Below are 11130 nucleotides of genomic sequence, written 5' to 3' on the forward strand. Positions count from 1 at the left end.
TGTACACAAAAAGGTATGTGGGGACTAGAGAAGGAGGAGCTTGCGCGTTTGAAGGAGGGGGGGGGGAGTGAGAATAGGTAAGGGATCTAATCTTCCTTTATGTTTCCTTATCAGAATACCCCCTACTGATGTACAGCAAATATTTCAAATTATATATAATACAATTTAAAGTTTATACACAAACCATGATTAAACTAATTTAACCAGTTCACTTTATAGAGGGGGTTATCACATTCCATTGTAGAATTGATACATTTAAATTATGTCCTATCCATTCCACCCTTCCTATCCTTCCTATCCATCCTATCCTTTTCACCCTTCCTATCCTTTCTATCATTCCTTTCCATCCTATCCATTTCACCCTTCCTATCCTTTCTATCCTTCCTTTCCATCCTATCCATTCCATCCTTCCTATCCTTTCTATCCTTCCTTTCCATCCTATCCATTCCACCCTTCCATCCTTTCTATCCATCCTACTTATTCCACCCTTCCTATCCTTTCTATCCTTCCTTTCCATCCTATCCATTCCACCCTTCCTATCCTTCCTATCCATCCTATCCTTTTCACCCTTCCTATTCTTTCTATCCTTCCTATCCATCCTATCCATTCCACCCTTCCTATCCTTTCTATCCATTCTATCCTTTCTATCCATTCTATCCTTTCTATCCATCCTATCCTTCCTTTCCATTCCACTCTTCCTATCCTTTTTATCCATTATATCCTTCCTATCCTTTCTATCCATTATATCTATCCATGCTATAAATTATATCCTTCTTATCCATCCAATTCGTCCTTTCCATCCTATCCTTCCTATCCTTTCTATCCATTCTATCCTTCCTATCCATTCCACCCTTCCTATCCTTTCTATTCATCCTATCCTTCCTATCCATTCCACCCTTCCCATCCTTTCTATCCATCCTATCCTTTCTATTCATCCTATCCTTCCTATCCTTTCTATCCATTCTATTCTTCCTATCCATTCTATCCTTCCTATCCTTTCTATCCATCCTATCCTTCCTATCGATTCCATCCTTCCTATCCTTTCTATCCATCCTTTCCTTCCTATTCATCCTATCCTTCCTGTCCATTCCACCCTTCCCATCCTTTCTATCCATCCTATCCTTTCTATTCATCCTATCCTTCCTATCCTTTCTATCCATCCTATTCTTCCTATCCATTCTATCCTTCCTATCCTTTCTATCCATTCTATTCTTCCTATCTATCCTATCCTTTCTATCCATCCTATTCTTCCTATCCATCCTACCCATCCTATCCTACCTATCTAGCTAACCTGTGACCCAAGGAACTTAATCCTTGTTTATATCTAGGCTAGGTGTGAACCAGTGCATGAATATCCACCCTCAGTTCTCCTTTAAAGCGGGGACATTTTAAACCCGGCCATCTAGACCAGGGATATTTTAAAACAAATAAAACTAAGATTATTCAAATTCTTTCTACAATCCTCTTTACAATCCTTTCTACAATCATCTCTACAATCCTTTCAACAATCCTTTCTACAATCCTTTCTACAATCTTTTCTACAATCCTTTCTACAATCCTCTCTACAATCGTTTCTACAATCATCTCTACAATCCTTTCTATAATCTTTTCTACAATCCTTTCTACAATCCTCTCTACAATCCTTTCTGCAATCCTTTCTACAATCCTCTCTACAATCCTCTCTACAATCCTCTCTACAATCCTTTCTATAATCCTTTCTACAATCCTCTCTACAATCCTTTCTACAATCATCTCTACAATCCTTTCTACAATCCTCTCTAGAATCCTTTCTATAATCCTTTCTACAATCATCTCTACAATCCTTTCTACAATCCTCTCTACAATCCTCTCTACAATCCTTTCTACAATCCTTTCTACAATCCTTTCTACAATCCTCTCTACAACCCTCTCTACAATCCTCCATAAAATCAACAAATGTTCAGGATTCAAAAGAAACTATGTCTAAAAAGATGGAGTAGTTTATTTGAAGTGCCTTGTCCAACAAAATTGGCGGATTTAATTTCAACTTTCCCGGGCTTTTAAAGCATGACCAGAACTATGCAAGTTATTTCTAAAGATCAACCAATTAAGTCAAAAATAATTATTTTATGAAAAATTCTCCATTTCTTAAATACATTGCATTCTTGGTTTTATATCTTGAAATGCGCTTAATGCTAGTGCATTGAATAGTTCCAAATAAAGGCTCTGCACTTGCTGACTTTAATGGGAAAGATCACCATTAGATGGCAGTAAAATGCATTTTCATGTTGTAAAAGCTACTCCACCAATAACTTTTTAATCTATTAGGCCCGCTAGTAAATATCTCTATATCTATACTGGATTACAAAAACTTGTAAAAATGGGAGTTTTCCACCAGAAGGGTTACTAAATTTCAGATCTATTTGAAATTTCACGAAGATTTAATTTTTCTTAAATTTTTAATAATTGTATACAAATTCCTTTAAAACACGTGGTTCTGAACAAGATGGGGAGGATTAGAAAAAAAGATTTTCTAAACATTTTCTTTCCATATTATCTATTTAATAAGACAAGACATTCGTATATATATATATATATGTTGCCTATAGCCGGCCAAACAGCTGGACCGAAGGCAATGAAATTTTTGTGGACACTCATGGGTGGCCGGGGGGTATTACAGGCTAAAAAAATTCAAAAAATTTTCTAAAAAATATTTTTAAATTTTTTTTTAAATTTTACACGGGCAACGCCGGGCCCTTCAGCTAGTATTAAATATAGAGCTATTATTCCATGGATAATAATGTTTGATGTAAATGCGCTTACCCTAATTCTGAAGCAGAGTTTTAATTAAATTTTTTTTTAAACTCTGCTGTTAAAAAGGCAAGAGAAATCGTAAATTTTCACGTTTTCAGTTTTTGCCATCTTAAAAATATATTTACAGCACTGACAAACCTGACCACATGTTAAAAAATTAGCTTTTGAAAATTCTGAAAAGACAAAATAAATAATGAACAAGTTTAATAGATTTGTTCACATTTTAAGAAACTGAGTTCTTGCCACACTTTGATTATAAAATCTCTTTATCTTTGCAACCAGGTGTTGTAGACTATTAATTTTATCATAAATTTGAAATATCAAAGGTTTACACCATTGTAAAACTAACTACAACCTCCAACGAAGAACATACTGTCTGTATTAGACTATTTTGATCTCGCATTCAAAATTCTTTAAAAATATCGTAAGAGACCTTATATACTTAAATATCAAAAATAGTACACGAAAAATCTACATTTTAAGGGTAAAATGAGTGCTAAAGTTAAGACTCAGTAGACTTGTAACCAGGAGTTCTAGTTCACCGTGTATTCTAATTCAATTAATGGAGACAAAAATCTTTTTAAAAATCTCTTCTAAAAACCATCAGCTCTCTGGACCAAATTTACAGAGTAGGCCCAAGCACAGGGGCTGACTATTAGAGCCTTTGTACCCCTCACCCTGCTAACTAATGTGAGGCCAATACAACTGTGTAACAGAAAGACGAGTGTTTGACTCCAGTGGGATTTGAAATAGTCCATGATGCAAATAAATCACTGCAATTGTACAATGTGCACGGACCCCTTTTATTAAGTAAGTTGATTTTCAAGCTTCTACTAAAACTATTATCTTTGAAACAACAATAAATATGAATATGTCTTAAATGTCGTCTTCCTATCCCCAAGTTTAATGGATACCTTAATTAAAATCTAACAAACAAAATGATTAAAAAACAATGTTTGTTAAACTATTTATGTTGTGTGTGGGTTTCTGTATGAGGGGCGAGGGTGTATGTGAGTCAAGAATAATGATAAAGAAAGATAAGGTTGAATATAAACCTTATCTTCAACCTTCCTTCATTAAATATATTCCAGACCTGTCAAACAAACAGTACTAGAGAACATACTACCCTGTATCCTCTCATTGGAAAATTGCTACTAAAAAAGTGCATTCTCTGGCTAGAACAGGGTTTGATATTGCTGTATTTTAGGTGCAAAAAGGTTAACCCCATACAAAATCTCTAAGATACATAAATTGAATTTGTTGTTTACTACTGTCTAATAAAAACCAACTAAATGAGAGTAAACTAATGTAAATTCTTTAAACAAAATACATTTTTTTCAGGAATATTAAAAAATCGTAATTCTTTTTTTAAAAAAATAGCTTACTTCATATCTATTGTTTTTAATTTAATTCAGGCATATCATTAGTCTTTTTTGAGGGTAACACCCATTGTTACTTAATTAATTGTTCAATTTACAAGATGCAATATGTTTTTTATGACTTACATTGAGGCAAAGATTAAAATGTGCATTTTAGGGCTGTAAGAGCTTAAAGATGGGGGATGGGAGGAAGGGAAGGAGAGGGAGGGAAAGGGAAGGTAGGGGAGAGGGGGGAAGGTATCGGAGAGAGAGGGAGGGGTGATGAATATTTGATTTTTGCTTTCCTAGGTTGTAATAGCACCTCTGTGTTACTGATAAGAAATGCACTAAGTGCTCTGTCATCGCTGCATCATTATGGTTAAGGTAAGGAATACCTTGAAAGAATACTGCAACAGATTTACCTACAGTTTAACCCAGAACTGCGGATACATTGAAGGAATTTATAAAATGTCGTCTTGACAATTTTTCAAGGGGTTTTATATCATTATAATAGCTGGTCAAACAGCTGGATCGAAATTTTTTGGAGACACTCATGGGTGGCCGGGGGTGTTATAGACGATTTGGTTTTTAGGGGGGATGGGACGTCTGCCATCCTGTGTATTTGTCTTCATTCACTATTAGTGAAAAAAAATGCATAGTGTAAAGCTCAAATCCCCTTCTAATTTTCCTGTTCAAAGTGTTCTTCTTCTTTCTTGTTTATCTTGTTTTTACACTGTTATTGGTTTTAGCTTTTTATTTTGTTAACACATGTTGCTTTATAAACATTTTCCATGATATTTTCTTGGGGTGGGGAGGGGGGGGGGCTGCGCGCCTATCTGCAGATTCTAAAATTGTATATAGGTTTAGAAAACAACATTCTATAAATTTGTTAGAATACTCCAAAGTTTTGGGTTGAACTAAACAAAGTATGAGACTTGACTTCAAGTGACCCTCATTTATATAAAGAGTGGCATCCTAGTGGCATGTAACTGTCCGATTTGCAACGGCCTAACCTTCAAGCCTCTGTAATCTGAGAATTCATAAGTAAGATATATGTAGTTCATTTAAATTTAAACTATAAAAAAGGGATATCTCATTCATCCTTGAACAGACAAAGGATTAAAGGGTATCGTTGTGAGTCAGACATGCCACCAAAATTTACATCTACATTCCCAATAATGATGACCTGAGTTCTTCAGATATCTCAGATATCAAGATTTGGTTTATTTTGCTCTTCTTCTGCCTTGAATCAATTTTTATGGTCAACCGTGTGATTTGCATAGTAAGAACCAAGTGTATAGAAGCAGGGAACCATTTATGTAACTTAAAAGACTAATGTCTATGTGTGTACAAACGAACTCAGTTAAAAAATTCAAGAATATCATCATTAACTTTTTTGCACTACTATCAGTTAATAATTCTTGACAATCTTTAAACAACATTAAAAAATCTATTTAGGAGGTAGTTAAATACATTCCAGGGGACAAGGAAAATGGAAAACTTGAGAAAGTTCTTCACGTTGGAAATAAGATTGAGCTTTCCAGGTTTACATTCATTCTCTTATACTTTTTATGCACCAAACCCAACCAAGGTTTGATCCCTATGTACATAGTATCATATAAGTTCATTGCTCCCAGTCGGAGAAATGATGCACATAACAAATGTAATCTAAGAATAAAGCCAAACAATCTAGATCCAGTCCCAAAAGATGTTGAACTCCAAGTAAGTTTTCAGCCTTAAATACATTACAGTCAACCCTTTTTTATCTATAGATAGTAAGTCAAACGGCATTATCTTGCCGGCATAGAAAGCAGATCTTGGGCAATCTTATCCAAGGAGTTCCATAGGGGAGTCAGTTAGTAAGAAGCATCTGATCAGAAGAGTCGAATGGAAATATATTCGCCCCAAGCAAATGTCGCGTATATTTAGATCAACTTTGGTTGGTCCAACAATCCTTTGTATCGTTATAATGTAAATATAGTGTGTGTGCAACCATGCTTTGTTATTCCACTCAATCTTGGCTTTTTAATACTGAATTCTTTTCAAGTCTATAAAAGCATTATTATTATTATTATTACTATTATTATTATTAATATTATTATTACTATTATTATATACAATGTTATAACAATGTTAATAGACCCTTTTCACTCTTAAATTGTGCTTTGCTAAGTTACTAGTAAATATATTTGCTTTGTAACAACATCAAAACGCTTTAGTATTGCTGTAAAGTCGTCTTTCTATTTCATTGTTTTCTGGTTATCACTGTATTATTATAATTACTATTATTAATATTATTATTATTATTATATATGATATTATTACTATAATTATTATCATCAATATTATTGTTATTATTTGAATCTTTGAACCTTTTCTGAAAATTTCTTTATAGATTTCCAATTTTACTCCGGGATTGAACCTAAATCCTTCAATTGAAATTTTACGCTGTGGATTTTAGTTTCAGTCAATGTAGCTTTCTCAACCAAAAGTTGCAACTCTGTTTGCATATCTATTATCAGTGCAAATTATTATAATCATCATGATTTAAACATTAAAGGCTAAGTCTGATGTTGTCAGCCCTATCCTTGCTGTTGGCTGTTGTATTCTTCTCCCTCCTCCTAGGATGGTTGTGGGGTGTACCCAACCTAGTGGATAAACATCAGCAGGTAGTTGTTGTTGTATTCTCCCTCCTGGGATGGTTGTGGGGTGTACCCAACCTAGTGGATAAACATCAGCAGGTAATTGTTGTTGTATTCTCCCTTCTGGGATGGCTGTAGGGTGTACCAACCTAGTGGATAAACATCAGCAGGTAGTTGTTGTTGTATTCTTCCTCCTCATAAGATGGCTGTAGGGTGTACCAACCTAGTGGATAAACATCAGCAGGTAGTTGTTGTTGTATTCTCCCTCCTCATAAGATGGCTGTAGGGTGCAACAACCTAGTGGATAAACATCAGCAGGTAGTTGTTGTTGTATTCTCCCTTCTGGGATGGGTGTAGGGTGTACCAACCTAGTGGATAAACATCAGCAGGTAGTTGTTGTTGTATTCTCCCTCCTCATGGGATGGTTGTGGGGTGTACCCAACCTAGTAGATAAACATCAGCAGGTAGTTGTTGCTGTGTTGATAGTCAAAATTCTCAAAAATTATAATTTTGATGTGAATCAGCAAATCAGCAAATCACTAAATGTTATTTATCCAGGAGGTTGAAAGGTTGGAGCATCTGATTGAAAAACAGGATATTATTATTCAATCTCTGATGGGGAATCAGGAAAAAGGTGAAGGAAATGTAATATTTTAATGAAAAATACAGATATTACAGGGTTACCAACAAGTATGAAACCAGACATTAACAAGGACCAGGAATTAACTGTATAAATATTAAATTATTAATGATTTTATCTTGAATTTGATCTATTTTCAAGCTTCTCAAGGTTTTTCCGTTTTCCTTTGTGGATTTCAAAATACTAAGAGAACCCGAAATGTGAGTTACCACAAAAAGATCGTCGTTTATCTCTGGATGGTTAAGGTTGAAATTTTATCTCATTGGTCAAATTTAGAAACTTTGACCAATTAGAGACGGACGGACGGACGGTTGATTTAACTCTTTATTCATAATATTAAAGTTCTTTTTGATATAAAGCAATAGTTACATAAAGAGAGTGTTCAATAAAAGTAATGTTAGATAATCTTTAAATCAGATTTAATAATAGTATTGATATATTGATAATGCCAAAGTTCGTGAACTCTTCTTTTCAAAACTTTATTTAAGATGGATCCTTGGTAGTCCCTGAAAAGCTTGGTTCTGTTGAAGATGAGTTTGATGTTAGAAGTTGTCTCCAGGACCCATCTTCAGGTCCCTGTACTACTCTCAGTATTCAGAGGTAATAACAAATACTTGGGGTATTATTTTTGCGCTATAACTAAAAAATGGATTTCAATTTAGCAGAAAAAAAATAAAGTGTAGTTTATAAAAAACCATTTTTCTAAATTTTTAAAACTTATATAAAAAAAATATTATTTATTTTAAACCACGAGTAAAATAATCTAACCTGTTTTTAACCCAAGTTAATATTATTAGTAATAACTCAGTTTCAAAAGTTTTCTTCTGAAAAATCAAATATAAAGGAATTGAGTTTTTGCCACAAACTCTGATTTTCTAATTTCAATATCGTTGCAACCCAATGTCGCAGATCTTTAATATTTCAAACTATGAATGCTATTAGGTCAAATAATGTAAGTTTGAAATATCAACCATAAGGTTGCAAAGATATAGTTTTTACAAAAACTGAATTTGTGGCAAAGACACAATTCCTTTGAAAAGCTCATTTCTGATGCTTTTCACTCATTAATGATTTCAGGTGGTTCTTTGACCGGAAAGCTGGTCGGTGCAAACAGTTCTCATTCGGTGGATGTGAAGGGAATCAGAATAATTTTATTACAGCCAGGGACTGTGAGGAAAAATGCAGGTTGGAGAATCAATTGTCATCAAATGTAGATTTATGCTTTTTGTTGCAAAGATTTTAATTTTTAATTATCATAATCAACTCTATTTATTAAAAAAATCTAGAATTAAAAGATTTCCGTTTAGTGGTTTCAAGAAAGATGAGGGTTTAGATTTAATTTCTAAGGTAAGTCATATTTTTACATATTTCTACATATGTCTACATTTATTTCTCAGATTAAAAAGGTTGCATTTTTAACATTATTATTATAATTATGAATTCTTGCAATGTTGAAAACTTAATGCCGATAAGAATGCTAATATTTTGTAACATACTGAGATGAAAGTTTTGCACAATTCTGAGAAAAAAAATATTTTGAAGAAAGAATATTGCAAACGAGGTTTTCATTTTAAATTGTATTTTTGGGGTCAATAGAAGATAGTTTACTTTAAATTCTTTTGAACTTTTAAGAAATCTTTATCTGTAAATCAATAATGTGGGTTCTGGAAGTTATCATCGTTTTCATGCGCAGCATTCAAAGCGTTTAATTCCGAAATTTTTTACATTGTTTCTAAAGCAAAAATGCGCTCGTCCCTTTACAAAGAAACCATTGTAAAAAGCTAACAAATTTTAAATAGAATATAATGGAATAACTCTTGATCAGACAAAGCAAGGATTTAATGATAGGAAAGTTATTTCAGAGGTGTACGCATCTTTTGTACTGCATGCAATGTACTGTCACTGGGCGGTAATGTAAACACAAGACAGATGTCGAAGCCTGGACATGGGATCCATCTTTCACATAAATAATCAATGAAATATTCTGGTCTATAGAAAACTATTATGTGAATTGTCAAAGTTATCAAAATTCAATGCTTTTAACCTCCTCGGATACCAGACGAACACATGAGGCATCTATTCTTGTTTACAAATTCCGCCCAGAGAGAACTGATTTGAATATGTACGCAGAGTATACGCAAATGCAATTAACTTTCATTGCATTACATTTTTGAGACAAAGTATTTCAGGGTAACGTTATGACCCTAACATGGACAGTAACTTGAAATTACGTTTACATTAATATTTCATCATATTTTTCTTCATGTAGGCCGATATTAAATCTGTGGCGGGAGGCGAAATATTCTCAAATAGTTTAGGAATGTTTTAAGATAAATAAATGAAAAAAGGGTAATCGTTGTTTTGAACAATCACATTTGTCTGCAATAAGAACATATCTCGACATTACATTCTTCAGATGAAAAACCTACACATTGTTTCCTGGAACCCGCAGCTGGACCATGCAGGTTTACATATTGTCATGGAACAACGTTCATGCATACTGTTGATTAATAAACATCGTTTTAAAAACAGTACAAAGGAATTGGACTTTTGCCACAAACTCTGATTTAATTCCTATATCTTTGTATGCTGATCTCTAAGAACTTTTATGGTAGAAATGTCTAGGTTACACCATCAGGTTGAAAAGATATAGGGATATGAAAATATAGTTTGTGTCAAAAACTCATTTTCTTGATCACATATAGCAATTTTAAGATAGTTTTTTAATGTGAAAGGCACAAACATTTCACAGAGAATGTGACTTTATTATATAGAAATTCAACTGGGTTAATATTTATGTTTAGAAGTCAGGTGTCAAGGTTCTACTGGGATAATATCTATGTTTAGAGGTCAGGTGTCAAGGTTCTACTGGGATAATATCTATGTTTAGAGGTCAGGTGTCAAGGTTATACTTGGATAATATCTTTGTTTAGAGGCCAGGTGTCAAGGTTATACTGGGATAATATCCATGTTTAGAGGCCAAGTGTCAAGGTTCTACTGGGATAATATCTATGTTTAGAGGTCAGGTGTCAAGGTTCTACTGGGATAATATCTATGTTTAGAGGCCAGGTGTCAAGGTTTTTCTTGGATAATATCTATGTTTGGAGGCCAGGTGTCAAGGTTCTACTGGGATAATATCTATGTTTAGAGGTCAGGTGTCAAGGTTCTACTGGGATGAGGAGAAAATGACCTGCTCCAAGTTCTTCTATGGAGGATGTGCCGGGAACAAGAACAACTTTATCACAGAGCAGGACTGCAGGAACACATGCTGGATACAGGTACAGTAGATTTATTATACGTCCAGGATTCAGGTTTAGTAGATGAAGGAAACAACCTTGATACAGGTTTAGTCAAGAATTTATTAAAGGTCGCCTTGCCAGTTTAATACTATTTTCCATAAATCTCAGTAATTGAAAAAAATAGCCATGGATATGGGGGAACAGTTTTAAAAAGCTTCATATAATCATTTAATTAAAAAATTAAATATCGCAGCATTCCATTATCAGAAAGATAAGACTATGACATTTTATAAATTCTTCTGGTGTCTCTTTATATTTGAACTTAACTGTAGATATCGGAGACATCCTGAATATAGGATTAGTACGATAAGTAGGTTAAGTACAGGAAGAGATTCATGAGAAGGATGACAAGAATGGAAAGAGAGAAAAGAATGAGAAGAATGAGTAAAGGTAAGAAG

The 11130-nt window shown here is 33.8% G+C and overlaps 2 protein-coding genes across 2 annotated transcripts; one reads left to right on the forward strand and one right to left on the reverse strand.

The window, feature by feature from the left end:
* Window positions 1-1501: 1501 nt before the first annotated feature.
* On the reverse strand, window positions 1502-1924 carry LOC111715784 (cylicin-2-like). Its single transcript, XM_023491152.1, has one exon. The coding sequence runs from the start codon at window positions 1922-1924 to the stop codon at window positions 1502-1504; it is 423 nt and encodes a 140-aa protein (XP_023346920.1).
* Window positions 1925-3876: 1952 nt separating this feature from the next.
* On the forward strand, window positions 3877-10711 carry LOC111715786 (tissue factor pathway inhibitor; the record flags this gene model as incomplete). The annotated part of the gene is made up of 11 exons (XM_023491153.1): window positions 3877-4010; window positions 4461-4535; window positions 5610-5695; window positions 6712-6820; window positions 7352-7427; window positions 7922-8033; window positions 8511-8618; window positions 8741-8780; window positions 9703-9751; window positions 9850-9898; window positions 10582-10711. Coding segments are annotated over exons 2-11 (768 nt in total), but the record flags the coding sequence as incomplete, so codon positions are not given.
* Between the last annotated feature and the right edge of the window lie 419 nt (window positions 10712-11130).

This window comes from Eurytemora carolleeae, unplaced genomic scaffold, assembly GCF_000591075.1.
Source record: "Eurytemora carolleeae unplaced genomic scaffold, Eaff_2.0 scaffold1870, whole genome shotgun sequence".
Classification (NCBI taxonomy): domain Eukaryota; kingdom Metazoa; phylum Arthropoda; class Copepoda; order Calanoida; family Temoridae; genus Eurytemora; species Eurytemora carolleeae.

Coding starts and splice junctions, on each gene's coding strand:
- LOC111715784 (XM_023491152.1), bottom strand. CDS start 1,924: ATGGAGGATTGTAGAGAGGGTTGTAGAGAGGATTGTAGAAAGGATTGT.